The 18,393-nt window shown below is 44.9% G+C and overlaps 1 protein-coding gene across 1 annotated transcript in view; it reads left to right on the top strand.

The window, feature by feature from the left end:
- The window catches only part of grip2b (glutamate receptor interacting protein 2b), a gene marked incomplete at both ends in the record, with an annotated part of 174,312 nt that overhangs the window by 137,484 nt on the left and 18,435 nt on the right, over positions 1-18,393 (top strand). Inside the window, 5 exons of the mRNA XM_083661630.1 lie at positions 3,668-3,731; positions 7,075-7,220; positions 11,648-11,792; positions 12,974-13,113; positions 15,822-15,995. Coding sequence (XP_083517756.1) covers positions 3,668-3,731; positions 7,075-7,220; positions 11,648-11,792; positions 12,974-13,113; positions 15,822-15,995 — 669 coding nt within the window. The remainder of the gene's footprint in view (positions 1-3,667; positions 3,732-7,074; positions 7,221-11,647; positions 11,793-12,973; positions 13,114-15,821; positions 15,996-18,393) is intronic.

Genomic DNA, 18,393 nt, shown 5'->3' with positions numbered 1-18,393 from the left:
GGAGCTATGTAAACAGCTATGTAACATTGCAATCAGATAATATACGTAAGCGTAGTCAACTTAAGCATGGGCATACAATAGAAGATCTCTAAAGTGTGTAAACAGCTGTACATAAGAGTATAAACATTAACTTAAAAGGTGCAAAGAGAAAATTGTGCTTGATGGTTGTTGAACGAAATATATACAAGTAAGGGTATATATGAATGAAAATAAAAAGTCTCTCTCTCTCTCTGTCTGTCACCTCCCTCTGTGTGTGTGTGTGTGTGTGTGTGTGTGTGTGTGTGTGTGTGTGTGTGTGTGTGTGTGTGTGTGTGTGTGTGTGTGTGTGTGTGTGTGTGTGTGTCTCTCTCTCTGTCACCTCCCTCTGTGTGTGTGTGTGTGTGTGTGTGTGTGTGTGTGTGTGTGTGTGTGTGTCTCTCTCTCTGTCACCTCCCTCTGTGTGTGTGTGTGTGTTTATCTGTCTGTCACCTCCCTCTGTGTGTGTGTGTGTGTGTCTCTCTCTCTGTCACCTCCCTCTGTGTGTGTGTGTGTGTGTGTGTGTGTGTGTGTGTGTGTGTGTCTCTGTCACCTCCCTCTGTGTGTGTGTGTGTGTGTGTGTGTGTGTGTGTGTGTGTGTGTGTGTGTCTCTCTCTCTCTGTCACCCCTTCCTCTCTTCAGTTTGTTTCATCCTGTTCAATCTCAGCCTCAACCAAACCTGCACTGCATGTGTCATTATTCTAGTATACAGCCTTAAAGAGACAGTTCAGCCTAAAATGCAAAATACATATTTTCCTCTCACCTGTAGTGTTATTTATCAATCTCAGTCGTTTTTTGATAGTTGCCTGAGTTTTGGAGATATCGGGCGTAGAGATTTCTGCCTTCTCTCCAATACAATGTAACTGGATGGCACGCGGCTTGTGATGCTCAAAGTGCCCCAAAAATACATTTGAAAACAGCAATGTCTCTTTCCAGAAATCATGAGCCAGTTACTTAAGATAATCCACAGACCAGTTTCATCTAGCAACTATTTTCTAGCTAGTGGGTGTAGTTTGGTTGAAAGAAAATCCCAATGATCACAACAAGGTTCCAGTTCCATTATATTGGAGAGAAGGCAGAGATCCCTAGGGCTGATATCTCCAAAACTCAGGCAACTAACACAAAATGATCTAGATTACATTACTGTACATTACATTATGTCATTTGACAGACGCTTTTATCCAAAGCGACTTACAATAACACATTTTTGTCAGCAATAGAGAAATCAACTATGCAACACAGTATATGACAACTACAACTTCTGAAGGAATAGTGGTAACGTTTGTTTTCTTCTTTTTTTTAGAGAGAGAGAGAGGGAGAGAGAGAGAAAGAGAAATATGTTAGTTCAAGAAGGGCCCAGATGGAGCCTGAAAAGGTGTGTTTTTAGTCTTTGCCGAAAGATTGGCAGTGATTCGGCCGTCTTGACCGAAGGTGGAAGCTCATTCCACCATTGAGGTGCCAGAGACGAGAAGAGTCGAGATCGGGATGAGCGACTTTTGAGGCCCCGTAGTGAAGGAGGGGTGAGGCGTCCTGCACTAGTGGAGGAGCGAAGGGAGCGGTGAGAGGTTTGGAACCTGACCATGGATTGCAGGTACAGGGGAGCTGACAGGTACAGGGGAGCTGTGGTGCCCTGTAGGCAGTACACCAGTGTTTTGAATTGAATGCGTGCCGAGATGGGAAGCCAGTGAAGGTCCCGGAAGAGGAGAGTGACATGAGAGAATTTGGGTTGGTTGAATACCAGACGGGCTGCAGCGTTCTGAATGAGCTGAAGCGGTCGGATGTCAGCGGCAGGAAGGCCGGCCAGAAGCACGTTGCAGTAGTCCAGGCGAGAGATAATAAGTGACTGGACCAGGAGTTGTGTCGCTTCCCTGGTGAGAAACGGGCGGATTTTGTGGATGTTGTACAAGGAGAACCTACAGGAGCAATGTAGGCACATGTAGAGAAAATCATCAGCAGAGAGGGAGGAGGGGAGGGAGGCTTGATGAGGGTGGAGAAGGTGGAAAACAGTTTGCTGGGGTTGGATGCAGAGGACTGGAGATGGAGATGGATAAATAGCACTACACGTGAGAGGACAAATATGTATTTTGGGTTGTAGGGTGAGCTGTCCCTTTAACTGCAGCACTTAATTTGCAAAATGCTATCTTGACATGTTGGGGAGAAAAATAAAAATGTTTCAGCATAAAGCCAGAGGATCCAGTGTGGTGGTGGTGGTGGTGTTGTTGTTGTTGTTGTTGTTTAGTCAAACATGGATTGAGGTGACCTTACAAAGGACTAGGAAGTGTTTGAAATCTGAGCCATCCATCACTTTCTAAGGCACCTTGGAGAGGCAGTACAGTGCAATGGCGCCATCTACTGGAAGACTGATGACTTCACTGATGAGTGGGAGTGGAAGTGAGGAGGATGACAGCGTACAGGACAGAGATATTGTAGTTTTGTATTGTTTTCCATTGTTAATCCTTATTTTCAGTTAGTTTTCAGTTAGTTTCCAGAGTGACTTTAGTTTGTTTAGTTTGAGTTTATTTTTTTATTAGTTTGAGTATTAGTTTTGTTTCATTTTATTATAATATGGGGTATTTGTCAGGGGCAAGATTGAAGAAGTTAGATATCACTATAGAAACACACCACTTTGTGAAGGCAGTTGACTCAGTCATGTAGACATCCCCTTCTCGCTTGTCGTGTGGAAGGTGTGCCTGCCCTTGCCCGAAATTGAATAATGGCACTGTATCAATATATAAATACCATAGGCATCTGGCTAGATTCCAAATTGTCCTTTACCGTGCATATAGATCACCTTGTAAAGAAACTAAGGAGGAAAATTGGTTTCCTGTATAGAAATAGATCTTGTTTTTTCATTCTGCACTATCTCTAATATTGTCTGTTTTTGATTATGGAGATATTGTATATATGCATGCCTCATCAACTGCTTTGAAGTCACTTGACACTGTGTATCACAGCGCCCTGCGCTTCATAACAGGTGATTGTTTTCTTACTCATCATTGTATTTTGTATGAAAAAGTGAGCTGGCTCCTCTCTGACAGCTAGAAGAGAGCAGCACTGTCTCTTATTTATTTACAAAGCCTTGATTGGACAGCTTCCACTGTATCTGTCTTCACTTCTTAATCACATTAACACCAGTTACTGTACACGCTCGCAATCTCACCTCAGGCTGCGTATTCCATGAGTGAGAGCTTTTTCATTTTATGCCCCTAACAAGTGGAATATGCTCCAGGACACTCTGAAGCTGGAGAAATGGATCTCTCTGGACTCATTTAGAGTACTCCTCGAGAGCACACTGCATGAGGAATGCACATGTTTTAGCTGATTATCATCTGTTCTTATTGCTCTTATCTTGTCTGTCTGTAAACCCTTGTATATGTTCCTTGTAACAGGGCGCTCTTGAAAATGAGAGCTTGCTCTCAAGACCTATTACAAAGAAAACTAACCAAAAAAGGTCTTCATCAATTAACAAGTTCGAGTCCTCGTCTCCAACTTCCGCGTCCGAATGCATGAAGTCCAAGTCGCATCACAAGTCCAGAACATGAGTCCAGGACTGGGACTCAGTACTACAACACTGGTTGTAGGTGTTACTGTAACTGTTGTAGTTGTTGTAGATAATATTGTTAGTTTATGGTGATGTCATCTCCCTCCACAGCCAGTAAGAAACCAGGAGAGCCTCTCATCATTTCTGACATCAAGAAGGCCAGCATGGCGCACAGGTATCCTATTCTGTTCTATTCTATTCTATTCTATTCTGTTCTGTTATGTTCTATTCTATTCTATTCTATTCTGTTCTATTCTATTCTATTCTATTCTATTCTATTCTGTTCTATTCTATTCTGTTCTGTTCTGTTATGTTCTATTCTATTCTATTCTATTCTGTTCTATTCTATTCTATTCTATTCTATTCTGTTCTGTTCTGTTATGTTCTATTCTATTCTATTCTATTCTGTTCTATTCTATTCTATTCTATTCTGTTCTATTCTATTCTATTCTATTCTATTCTATTCTATTCTGTTCTGTTCTGTTATGTTCTATTCTATTCTATTCTATTCTATTCTGTTCTATTCTATTCTATTCTATTCTATTCTATTCTGTTCTATTCTATTCTATTCTATTCTATTCTATTCTATTCTATTCTGTTCTATTCTATTCTATTCTATTCTGTTCTGTTCTGTTCTATTCTATTCTGTTCTATTCTATTCTATTCTGTTCTGTTCTGTTCTGTTCTGTTCTATTCTATTCTATTCTGTTCTGTTCTATTCTATTCTATTCTATTCTGTTCTGTTCTATTCTATTCTATTCTATTCTATTCTGTTCTGTTCTGTTCTATTCTATTCTGTTCTGTTCTATTCTATTCTATTCTATTCTGTTCTATTCTATTCTGCCAAACCACTGTAACTCCCTGCTCTCTGGCATCAGAAAATCCCTCTTCTGCCACCAGCTCTGCTGCCAGGATCTTAACTTGGAAACATGGTCACATTTATTTCACCAGTCCTGGCTTCCCTACACTGCTACCTGCTCCCTACACTGCTACCTGCTCCCTACACTGCTACCTGCTCCCTACACTGCTACCTGCTCCCTACACTGCTACCTGCTCCCTACACTGCTACCTGCTCCCTACACTGGCTACCTGCTCCCTACACTGCTACCTGCTCCCTACACTGCTACCTGCTCCCTACACTGCTACCTGCTCCCTACACTGCTACCTACACTGCTACCTGCTCCCTACACTGCTACCTGCTCCCTACACTGCTACCTGCTCCCTACACTGCTACCTGCTCCCTACACTGGCTACCTGCTCCCTACACTGCTACCTGCTCCCTACACTGCTACCTGCTCCCTACACTGCTACCTGCTCCCTACACTGCTACCTGCTCCCTACACTGCTACCTGCTCCCTACACTGGCTACCTGCTCCCTACACTGCTACCTGCTCCCTACACTGCTACCTGCTCCCTACACTGGCTACCTGCTCCCTACACTGCTACCTGCTCCCTACACTGCTACCTGCTCCCTACACTGGCTACCTGCTCCCTACACTGCTACCTGCTCCCTACACTGGCTACCTGCTCCCTACACTGGCTACCTGCTCCCTACACTGCTACCTGCTCCCTACACTGCTACCTGCTCCCTACACTGACTACCTGCTCCCTACACTGCTACCTGCTCCCTACACTGCTACCTGCTCCCTACACTGCTACCTGCTCCCTACACTGCTACCTGCTCCCTACACTGCTACCTGCTCCCTACACTGCTACCTGCTCCCTACACTGCTACCTGCTCCCTAAACTGCTACCTGCTCCCTACACTGCTACCTGCTCCCTACACTGCTACCTGCTCCCTACACTGCTACCTGCTCCCTACACTGACTACCTGCTCCCTACACTGCTACCTGCTCCCTACACTGCTACCTGCTCCCTACACTGCTACCTGCTCCCTACACTGCTACCTGCTCCCTACACTGCTACCTGCTCCCTACACTGCTACCTGCTCCCTACACTGCTACCTGCTCCCTACACTGCTACCTGCTCCCTACACTGCTACCTGCTCCCTACACTGACTACCTGCTCCCTACACTGCTACCTGCTCCCTACACTGCTACCTGCTCCCTACACTGCTACCTGCTCCCTACACTGCTACCTGCTCCCTACACTGACTACCTGCTCCCTACACTGACTACCTGCTCCCTACACTGGCTACCTGCTCCCTACACTGGCTACCTGCTCCCTACACTGCTACCTGCTCCCTACACTGCTACCTGCTCCCTACACTGCTACCTGCTCCCTACACTGCTACCTGTTGTTTTTAGAATACATTTGAATATTTTGTTGATTACCTACAAAGCCCAGAGAGGCCTTGCCCCAAGCTATCTATACTGTATCCCAGCTCTTATTGCCCTATACCCCTTCCCACTCCCTGAGATCATCAGATGCATCAGTACTTGCTCTTCTGAGGTTCAGACTAATTCACAAAGGGGACAGAGCTTTTGCAGTCACGGCTCCCAGACTCTGGAACTACTTGCCTGAGGAGATCAGGCTGCAAACTCTGTCTCATCTTTTAAATTGCTGTTAAAAACCCACCTGTTTAAAACTGCTTTTCAGTGATTTTATTATGCCTCCGCCAGTGAGAGCCAAGCCGAAGGCATTATGGTTTCGGGTTGTCCGTCCGTCTGTCCGTCCGATGTTCGTTAACGTGATATGGAACGCCTTCACGGAATTTCATCAAATTTGCCTCAAACGTCCACCTGGACTCAAGGATGAACTGATTACATTTTGGTGGTCAAAGGTCAAGGTCACCAGCTGTGGCGGCAGGCTCGCCAGTCGTGGCGCAGCCCTCGGCACATTTGGCGAGGACTTTGATGTAGCATGTTTTCCACATAAGTTCATGTATTTCGTTTTTATAATGTGTTTGGTTCCATGGGTTTTAGTCTGTTTTATTCTTTGCACATTTTAAGATTCAGATTCAGATTCATTTATTAAGGACTGCACAACAAAGTCGGCAGAATTTGCTTTCGGTATAGCATATTACAGTACATTAGCTACTGTGTCAGCAAAAAAACATGTACAGTACAGATATCAGACAATACACAGACAGTACAGGTAGCATATAAAGACAAATACAGGACATTCAACATGAACAGAAATTGAGCATGGCGTATTGCTTCAGGAGTGAGTGGAGTTCAGTGACCTGATGGCTGTGGGGAAAAAGCTGTTTTTGAACCGGGTTGTTTTGGTGGATATGGATCTGTAGCACCGCCAGAGGGCACTGCAGCAGTTGGAACAGGTGGTTAGCTGGATGAGATGGATCAGAAACTATCTTTTGCGCTCTTGTGATTGTGCGTTTTTGGTAGAGTGAGTGATGATTAATTGTTCTCTTTTATTTGTAAAGCACTTTGTAACTGTGTTTGAAAAGTGCTATATAAATAAAGTTTATTATTATTATAATATAATACGGAGGTGAAACTTGTGATACAAATTACATTCACTCGTTCCCACTCATCCTCTCATCCTCTCGTTCTCCCTTTTCCTCTCTCTCGTTCGCTCTCTCTCACCCCCTGAAGGACGGGCACGCTGCAGCCTGGTGATAGGCTGTTGGCCATAGACAACATCAGACTGGAGAACTGCTCCAAAGACCACGCAGATCAGATCCTACAGCACTGTGAAGAACTGGTCAAACTAAAGATACGCAAAGACGAAGACAACTCAGGTGTGTGTGTGTGTGTGTGTGTGTGTGTGTGTGTGTGTGTGTGTGTGTGTGTGTGTGTGTGTGTGTGTGTGTGTGTGTGTGTGTGTGTGTGTGTGTGTGTGTGTGTGTGTGTGTGTGTGTGTGTGTGCACGTATGCGTATGCATGTATAGATGGTAAATGTATGTGTGTATGGTGGTTCATTCAACAGTTTATAGAAATATGCACTCACTGTGTTTGACCACTGGGTGGCGATGTTGACTTCAACTCAGACTCACGCCCAGGCCGAGAGAAATGGTTCTCATTCTACTTGAAGAAAAGATATGATGAAACGTCATTGGTTAGGTTGTTGCTGCAACAAAAGAGAAAAAGATACCTTGAATATAAGCACACAATAGAATATAAAGTAGGTGATAACAAAACACTAAGAAGCCAAAAGGACAGTAAAATATAACAAAACCATTAAAAAAAATGAGGGGTTATGAATGGTGCTAACAGTTTTAACACTTCAGTAGAGAGAAAATGTGCCGAAAAACCCTAACCCGATTGTTAAATTTGTGCAGTATTCATGCCAATATTCATGGAATTTCTCTAACCAAACATCTTTAGCTACTAACATGTTTCTATGATATTGTTGTTGTTGTTGTTGTTGTTGTTGTTGTTGTTGTTGTTTATTTACACATATAAAAACAATTACACAAAAATACAATATATAATCAGCATTGAATGTGCAGGAGAATTGCCTAAAAACCCTCCAGGGGCTTAGGTGTGCCATTCTCCAGGTAGCGTATTATCATCAGATTTTCATCAGTATAAAATACCCCCCCCCCATATCCCTCCATCCGCTGCTATTATGTGAATTATTATAATAGAGCTGTCAATCACCTCGTGTTTGACGCTGTCTGAGCTGCTGATCAGCTGCTAGACCCGATATACAGCTCTGTTAAACACATCTAATGTTATTCATTTAAAGTTTCTTGATCTAGGCCTACAAGTAGACAAAGGTACCATAAAACACAATTCCTGGATTACCAGGTGCGACTTGGCAAACATAACGTCATAATCCACGCAGATAGTAAGTGAATACAATTTCATTAAATTCTAGAAGTGAGTCGCCTTAAAGTTAATATCCCAGGCTTCTTTTGTTTTACGGCGGGTATTGTGCTGCGTATTTACCATTATTTACCGTGTGTAGCCCTATTGTGTGTACTGTAGGCTACACGGCATGTCAGGTTTTGCAGTGATCAGGGTAAACTGCATGGTTTTTGAATGGAGAGACAACGGAATATGTTTCCACTGCACGTATCGCATCTTCCTTTCATTGATACACCCGACTTTTCCACCTCCCTCAAGCGTAAAACTTTTTTCACATATTTGGAGGTTTTTGCGAATTTCACAGTTTTTCTATGCGCAAATTGAAATTTTGCATAAAAACAAATGGATGGATAGCCGACTACTGCCTCCCCTGTGGGAGGCGCAGCCCCTGCGCTTCGGCCAACCATCCCGTTTGTGGCGCCCTTCCGCTCTTTTACGCAACTGGGGGGCCTACGCCTCCGATGACCACACGACCATCTAAACCAGTGGTTCTCAAATGGGGGTCCGGGGGTCTGTGGCACTTTGCCAGGGAAAAGAAAAATAACTTTGTGTGCAAAAGCTTCATAGTTCAACGAAAATATTGTATGCTTTGAATCTAAAATGGTGCATGGATTACATTCTAATCTAACAAACCTATCAATTTCAATGTCAAGCACGTTACCGTGGAAACAATTAAGCTTAGCCCAAAATCACAAATCGGAATGAGGGGGTCCCCGGTAGATTTTCTATGTTGTAAGGGGTCCTTGGCTGAAAATCATTTGAGAACCTCTGCGCTATAGGAGCAGAAATCGACACGCCTCAAATGAGGCGCGTCAATTAATGCTTTCTGTGCGTTTGGGGCTTAATGTTTGAGTCTGGGGAGAAACGACCAGATCGCTACAATATATTCAGTTGCAAATGTGCAACACGTTCTCACTCTGAACTCATACTCTTATATTTCCCCCGGTATCACAAGGTACCGGCGTGCATCACCTCACTAACACACAAGGTACCGGGGCGCGTTACCTCACTAACACACAAGGTACCAGCGTGCATCACCTCACTAACACACAAGGTACCGGGGCGCGTTACCTCACTAACACACAAGGTACCGGGGCGCGTTACCTCACTAACACACAAGGTACCGGGGCGCATCACCTCACTAACACACAAGGTACCGGGGCGCGTTACCTCACTAACACACAAGGTACCGGGGCGCATCACCTCACTAACACACAAGGTACCGGCGTGCATCACCTCACTAACACACAAGGTACCGGCGTGCATCACCTCACTAACACACAAGGTACCGGCGTGCATCACCTCACTAACACACAAGGTACCGGCGTGCATCACCTCACTAACACACAAGGTACTGGCGTGCATCACCTCACTAACACACAAGGTACCGGGGCGCGTTACCTCACTAACACACAAGGTACCGGGGCGCGTTACCTCACTAACACACAAGGTACCGGCGTGCATCACCTCACTAACACACAAGGTACCGGCGTGCATCACCTCACTAACACACAAGGTACCGCCGTGCATCACCTCACTAACACACAAGGTACCGGGGCGCGTTACCTCACTAACACACAAGGTACCGGGGCGCGTTACCTCACTAACACACAAGGTACCGGCGTGCATCACCTCACTAACACACAAGGTACCGGCGTGCATCACCTCACTAACACACAAGGTACCGGCGTGCATCACCTCACTAACACACAAGGTACCGGCGTGCATCACCTCACTAACACACAAGGTACCGGCGTGCATCACCTCACTAACACACAAGGTACCGGGGCGCGTTACCTCACTAACACTCAAGGTACCGGGGCGCGTTACCTCACTAACACACAAGGTACCGGCGTGCATCACCTCACTAACACACAAGGTACCGGCGTGCATCACCTCACTAACACACAAGGTACCGGCGTGCATCACCTCACTAACACACAAGGTACCGGGGCGCGTTACCTCACTAACACACAAGGTACCGGCGTGCATCACCTCACTAACACACAAGGTACCGGCGTGCATCACCTCACTAACACACAAGGTACCGGCGTGCATCACCTCACTAACACACAAGGTACCGGCGTGCATCACCTCACTAACACACAAGGTACCGGGGCGCGTTACCTCACTAACACACAAGGTACCGGGGCGCGTTACCTCACTAACACACAAGGTACCGGGGCGCGTTACCTCACTAACACACAAGGTACCGGCGTGCATCACCTCACTAACACACAAGGTACCGGCGTGCATCACCTCACTAACACACAAGGTACCGGCGTGCATCACCTCACTAACACACAAGGTACCGGGGCGCGTTACCTCACTAACACACAAGGTACCGGGGCGCGTTACCTCTCCAACGCACAATGTGTTTGGTAGGCTAATGTTACCGTGTCATTTTAACAGATTGTTATTAGCTAACTACAGCATGTCGCAAATGAGCTTGTTAAATTGACTGGAGTCCCTTGTGCGCATTGATAGGACTGACGTGGCTTTGTGCATAGCTGAATGAAGTGATTAACCAATCAGAATCGAGTATTCAACAAGGCCATGTAATAAAGCAGAAATAAACACATACACACACACACATACACACACACTCTGGGTGCTGCTCTGCCTTTGAGTGGAGAGGAGACGAGCAGCCGTCAGCGGAGCAGCTGAAGGCTTGTGAGTGTGTATCTGTATCTACTGAAACTTACTACTTTGATGACCAACTAAAGGTAGAAAAAGTCAATATAGCCTAGAGAGAAATGTGTGAAAAAGAGAAGAAGAGCAGCTCTGGCAGGTTGTTGCCTGGAGCAGCAAGTCTCTAACCACATGACGACTTTTCGGCATCAACGCGTAAGAGTTCAACACTCGACACGTCACGTCGACGAGTTCATGCAACCCTTAACACACAAACACACACACACACACACACACACACACACACACACACACACACACACACACACACACACACACGCACACACACACACACACACACACACACACACACACACACATATACATACATACATACATACACACACACACACACACACACACACACACACACACAGGGAGTGAGATGTGCAGTGATTGTTTGTTCACGCTACATGATGACTTGATGGTCTTCTCCTTGGTTGCCATGGAAACTGTCTCCTCATCTGCCTTTTCTCCACACGAGTTTTACTCATGACCTACTTCCTGGAATAAAGTGTGTGTGTGTTCCTATGTATATTTCAAATGAACAGGAGAAGTCAGGCAGTATCATCTACTCCACACGAGCTGAAACGTTAGACTAACGTGTGTGTGTGTGTGCATGCGTGTGCGTGTGTGTATGTGCGTGTATGTGTGTGTGTGTCAGATGAGCAGGAGACATCAGGCAGCATTATCTACACGGTGGAGCTGAGGCGGTATGGAGGCCCGCTGGGTATCACCATCTCAGGCACCGAGGAGCCCTTTGACCACATCACCATATCAGACCTGAGCAAGAGAGGGCTGGCTGAGAGGTACACACACACACACACGCACGCGCACGCACGCACGCACACACACACACACACACACACACACACACACACACACACACACACACACACACACACACACACACAGAGTGAGAACAGTCTCTCCTTTGGTGGTCAGAATCACAGTTATGTCTTTTGGCGGTAAAGGTCGTGACCCCTCCCCATATTGGCTATCAGGGGCCGTGACCTCTCCGGTTCTCGGGGTGGAGTCTGTGACTCTTGGATTTAGAACAAAGAGCGGCTCAGTGAATAAATAGCAGCTTGAGACATGGTCAGGTAGTTATTTTTTCTTTTCTTTTCTTTTTATTTATATTTTTGACAGGACAAGAATACAGCAGATGTCAAAACATCACATTCATTTCAAATGACAAGTTCTCTGTCCCCTCTTTTCTTTTCTATTTTTTACACACTAACAACTTATTAACCAAAATAAAAATAAAAACAAAAACACAGGGTAGTATACCAAAATGATATCCACACCCACAGACATCTTCCCCCTTCTCAATACTAGGCTGCACACAGCCATTCAACACAGTATAAACATAAGATACAAACATGGATGGACAACACAAAACCTACACCATCGCAGACAAAAACAAAACAAAAACAAAAGAAAAAAGTGCCATAATTTACCTCTGAGTGTTACCAGCTCATCACATCAAGTGTCCACAAACTTCAGTCAGACACTCCCCCGATCAAGGCCAGAAAAGAACCCCACACCCTATGGAAAACACCCTAACTCTAACCCTAACCTCTACACTTTATTCTATACGTAATCCTTTCAAAATTGGCCATTCTCGTCATCAGCTCAATCCATTCTTTAAAATCACATGGGCTACACGATTTCCAGTGTCTCAATATAATTCTACATCCTGTTGTTGTGGCCAGACGAACCCATAGGCTCTTCTGTTTATTCATAACAATATTGTCCGGCAACAGACCCAGTATACACAAAGTCATCTGGGATTCAAATAATTTATTCAAGAGAGAGACGACCTCCTCCCATAAGTGCTAATTTTTTTCACAAAAATACAACAAGTGTACAAGACTACCGTATGTGTGTGTGTGTGTGTGTGTGTGTGTGTGTGTGTGTGTGTGTGTGTGTGTGTGTGTGTGTGTGCGTGCGCGTGTGTGTGCGTGTGTATGTTTTCATGTGTGTCCAGGACAGGGGCTATCCATGTGGGGGATCGTATCCTGGCGATCAACAGCGTAAGTCTGAGAGGCAAGCCGCTGAGTGAGGCCATCCACCTGCTGCAGATGGCCCGAGAGACCGTCACCCTCAAGATCAAGAAGCAGCTAGACAGTAAGTATCCACTGTTCATTTCGTCAACGAAAACTATGACGAAAAATGTTTTTCAACTACCTATTTTCACTGATGAAAACTAGACCCTAACTAAGTAAAAACAAAGTTGTAATGACAAAAACTATGAGGAAATCTATTGACATTTTTGTCAACAAATAAAAACTAGCCGAAAATGTTAGGGAGGGATGAGTTGGGAAGAGATCTATCAGAAGACAAGAAGAAGAAGTTAAACAGTTAAATCTGTGTCTGTATTGCATGCTCAAACCTTAATACCATTCCATAATAACAGATTCATAGATATTTCTAGACTAAAACTAAAACATTTCTGATGACTGAAATATGACTAATATTGAATGGCATTTTAGTCAAAAGACTATTGGGCCATATCTGACTTACACCCAGTGCAAGGGCAAGGGCAAGCGTTATATGCTAGTTTCTAGCAATCAAATTCTCCCTTTTTTTCTTTTAATTACCTCTGTGTCAGTGCAGCAAAGGAGTGTTTCAGTGACCCAGTGGTAATTAAAAGAAACAAGGCTAGGTGGAAACCTAGCATATGGCCAGCGCAGAAAAGCATTGACAAGCCTGTTGGTTGTAGCAGGCAGTGACATTGTTAATGTGGAGGGCTGTCGGTGGCAAAAGTATGAAGGATATAATGGAAAATCAGTATGGTAAGAAAGCCCTAGAAAATAATTATTTCATTATGTAGTTGCATTTAATAAAACATTTTATTATAATACATTCATGTATGTTGTAAAATTCTAAAAGATGTGTATAACAATCGAAAATCTTGCTCGTAGCTGCTTTAAAAGGACCCCACCCATCTGTATAGCCTCATGGTGCCTTTTCTTCAACTTCTATTGTTCTAATTACAGTATCCCAAAATCATAAGTTCATGATGAAATAGCCTATGCTGCGGTGCAGGCTTTCAAAAAACCACAAAATAAGTTTTGAGCAGCACAGTCCACACATGCTGTGTGCTGTGGTTTGGTGAAGTTTGGACAAAATTAGAAGGCGAAATAGCGATTTCTGTGAAATAGGCCCCACCCACAACACTTAGCAAGTCAATTATATCGCAACGGTGCGGTCTTTCAAAAACTGGCAGAACAAGTTTTGTGCAGGACAGTCCACACAAGCTGTGTGATGTGGTTTGGTGAAGATTTGACCAAATTTGAAGGAGAAATAGCGAAAAAACGCTTTTGGACAAAATTCGGAATGGCTAGTTAGACGGAAATGGGCGTGGTCTATATCAGTAGATGCTTAATGAGCCAAGGAACCCGTATAAATCCATCCCCAATCGGCAATGTGTAGCTAGAACGTCTGTAGGTGGTTGCAAGGGTGTACTAACTGGTTGCTAGGGTGTTTCCGGCTGATCGCCAGGGCATTTGTAAATGTTTGCTAGGGAGGAGCCAAGGAAACCAGGGCAGAAAGAATTTTGATCGTAGAAGCTACGGTTCCAAAGTTATGGACCAAAACATAAAGAGGGCAGCTATAGCGCCACCGTGAGGTCAATCGGTGTAATTATTTAGGCCAGAGTAGAAGAGTACCCTATGAACCAATTTGGGAACAGTCGCTCTTGTGGTTTGTGAGCTACGGGTACTTATTGTTGCCATAGCGCCCCCTATAGTAGAGATGACACAATTGTTTTTTTATCAGCTCAGAGCTGCACACCTGTACCAAGGTGCATTTGCAACAGACAATGCGTTCCGAAGTTAGGGCGATTTTTGTGAACTAGGCCACACCCACAAAAGTTCAGAAGTCGATTATATCGCAGCGGTCTTTAAAAAAACTGCGAAATAAGTTTTGTGCTAGAAACTAGCAAAATGGCTTTTCACACTACACTTAGCTGGGGTTAAGTGAGTCTCTTAGCCTCGGGATAAGGGAGCTGTTAGCCCCAGGCTAAGAAAGCTCGCACACTTGCACAATCCTGGAACACTCCAAAGTGGGCTAACCCCGACTTTAGCCCAGGGCTAGCTGGCCCTGCTCGGGAGCTCTGGAGCTCTGGAGCTCTGGAGCCCCGTCTTTCCATCTAAACACAGGGCTAAAAGTTGCCAGTGTGAAACGGGGTCAGAGATGGGGCCAAGCTGTATCTAGTATTCTAGTAGCACTGGTTGCAACGGCCCTGGGCTCCACTAACCCTGGGCTAGTACTGCAGTGTGAATCGTATAGCCCTGGGTAACTTAAGATAGCCCTGGACCAACTTAGCCCCTTTTCACACACACACATTTGTTAACCCAGATTAACCTAAACCCAGGCACAAACAAATAGCACTTGGTTTAGGTTAACCTGGGTTAACAAATGTGTGTGTGTGAAAATGGGCTAAGTTGGCCCAGGGCTATCAGCCCTATTCTTAGCCCAGGGCTAATATATCCCCTGGCTAAGGTCATGCAGTGTGAAAAGCCTTAGAGTTAACACTCACCCTTGCACTTGCACTTGGCGTAAGATACTAAAACTAAATCAACAGATTTGGAAAGATAGAGGGAGAGGGAACATTGGGTGAGTAAGAGCGGGATGAATTGTGACAATGGTCCCATCCAGGCCAGATTCAAATCCAGAATGTGGCAGTTACATTACATGGTACGCACCTTAGCCCAATGACCCATCGGGCCGCCCCAAACCAGACAGCCTGGTCTGAAAACAGGCTGGATGTCTGAAGAGGTCTTCTGCTGTTTGATGCTGATGTGATGAACCCTCTGGTCTCCTACATGCAGAGGAGAGGCAGACGCTGGATGATGACACCACGGAGAATGACCTCAGCGACCCGGAAGAGGATGACTTGACGGACAGCCAGCGGACCAATCAGCTCTCAGAGGCGGAGCTTTACATGGACTCGGCCATGGAGTCCTGGGACGGCTCCGCGCTGGACCAAGGCTACGGCAGCCAGGGTGAGCCTAGGAGTTGCTCACACATGCACTGCAAAACATGATCCTATTATCTCATTCCCCGCCGTTGACGTGATATTACGTTAATCTGTGTTTTCACCACCATGCGATAGAGGGCGCTCTTGGCCACCTTATGAAGTGCTACTTCACTCCTAAAGTTGCCCAGAAGCAACGTTATTGTCCCACAAAACCAGCAAGTGGAGAAAAGCAACACTCTTCCTTCAGGAGGAAGCTCCATAAAACACCTCCAGCCTGGTGCCTCAAAGCGGTGCAATGAGCAGCTTTCCCCCGAGCTCCACGTGCTGTCACAGAGACTGAAGACACAGAGCGCTGTCACAGAGACTCAAAAGCTAAACGTTTTCTTTTCACCAGACGCTGGTAAACACACACACATTACTCCTCCTCTCAGGTAGATTAGTAATCCACTTTGTGAAGCCTCATATCATGTACATTTCAGATACGTATGCCCCCAGACCTCCACACCTCGAGCTCCTATTTTATTTACATGAAGTTAACACAATTGGAGAACATAGACATTTTTTTATATTGATAATAGTTTCACTGCTATCTACCTATATTACAGATAATCATGCATTTCTGGACAAAATCATGTCAAACAATACAACACACAACACACACACACACACACACAACACACAACACACGACACAAACATCTTCTCAGATTTGGGTCCTGAAGACAAAATGTTATCAAATGGAGAGTCTGTGGCCAAAATGTGTAAATAGGGATCCTTGATATGAAAAAGTGAAATTACATTATTAACACGTTCACTGCCGTGGACGAGATATCTCGTCAAGCAGAAACCAACGGTTGACTGCCGTGGACGAGATATCTCGTCAACGGCAGTTTTTGACGGTGGGACGTGGATCTAACCCTTTTACATCTCCTATAAAAATATTGGAGGTATTGAATGTGTATAATCTATTTTACCGACCCACTAAGTGGCGACAGTGCTCTCCAGACGAGAGAAAGCCAAGAAAAAACAGCCGCTTGAGGAAGCCATTCTCATGAAAATGGATTGGCGAAAACGCTTTCGCTTTCGCGCTCGGAGCTGGCGGTGGAGGATTGCAAATTTGCATAATAGATTATGGGTGCAACACACTTTGAAACACCAGCAGAAAGAATCGCACGCAGCTTCATCAAAGCTCACAACCGAAAACCCAGAAACGAACGAGCCCGATTTTACAGTCTAATCCAGACTCGCCCGACGAGCGGCCGCGCCAGCAGCAGCAGCACAGACAGACAGGCAGCAGAAACTCGCCTGTGACAAACACTGCAAAGCCACCAGAGACACACCTACGGAGGGAGGAGTTTGAAGGAGAGGGGGGTGGGGGTGCTTATGGAGGAACTATATGTTCAGAACGATATTGTTTAGATGTCTGATGGCTCACTGATGCCAAAAATAAATCGTTAAAGTGACTGTTCTGCCTGTTCTACCGAATCACGCACGCACGCACGCGCACGCACACACACACACACACACACACACACACACACACACACACACACACACACACACACACACACACACACACACACACACACACACACAAACACACACACACACACACACACACACACACAATACAGTATACACACTTGCTAATGCATACATAACTACTAACTCTACAAACTAACTCTTTTAGACAGAGAAAGCACACATTCTATTAGTTCTTTTGAGATATTTTGTGTCCACAAAATCCTAGCAGAAAACAATCCTCGGCTGTTGAAAGATGAGCCAGAATCCTCAAAAAAACGGTTGGCAGAAGCTACCTACAGTAAAAAAAAAAACGGTTGGCAGTGAATGTGTTAAAATGTATTGTACTTTAGAGTCAATTTACCTCCTCTAAAAGTACAGTCTAAAATATTTTTTCAAAATAATAAAAACACTATACTCTTGTAGCCGTTTAACAGTAATTTTATTAGTTAGATTTAGAGTTGATTGAAATAACAACATAGCCCATTTTCAAAGGGAAAGACACCTTTCTGACAGAAAGACTCTAACCCTCCCCATACAACCCATTCTCATTCAGTTATCTTGAGGTGAGGTCAAGGGACCCCTTTGAAAATAGCCGTACCAGTTTTCCCCTCGCCAAAATGTAGTCTAAATTTGGAGTGTTATTTAACCCCCTTCCCAACAAGCTAGTTTGGCATGGTTGATACCAATGGATTTCTTGAGTATTCTAGTTTCCCATGGTATAAGTATCATCACGCTAGCTTTAAAAATGAGCCCGCCACAGCCTTTGCAGGCATTTTTCAGAGGAATACAGTAGTTCTAGGGTTGGGAGAAAAGATAGTGCCAAATGAGAGGGCTGTTTGACGGTAAAGTAAAGCGCTGAAAATTGTCAAAATAGAGCGTACATGTACACTGATATTGATT

The sequence above is a fragment of the Poromitra crassiceps genome (genome assembly GCF_964638095.1).
Source record: "Poromitra crassiceps genome assembly, chromosome: 27".
NCBI classification, from domain to species: domain Eukaryota; kingdom Metazoa; phylum Chordata; class Actinopteri; order Beryciformes; family Melamphaidae; genus Poromitra; species Poromitra crassiceps.
This window is presented reverse-complemented; position numbering and strand designations above follow the sequence as displayed.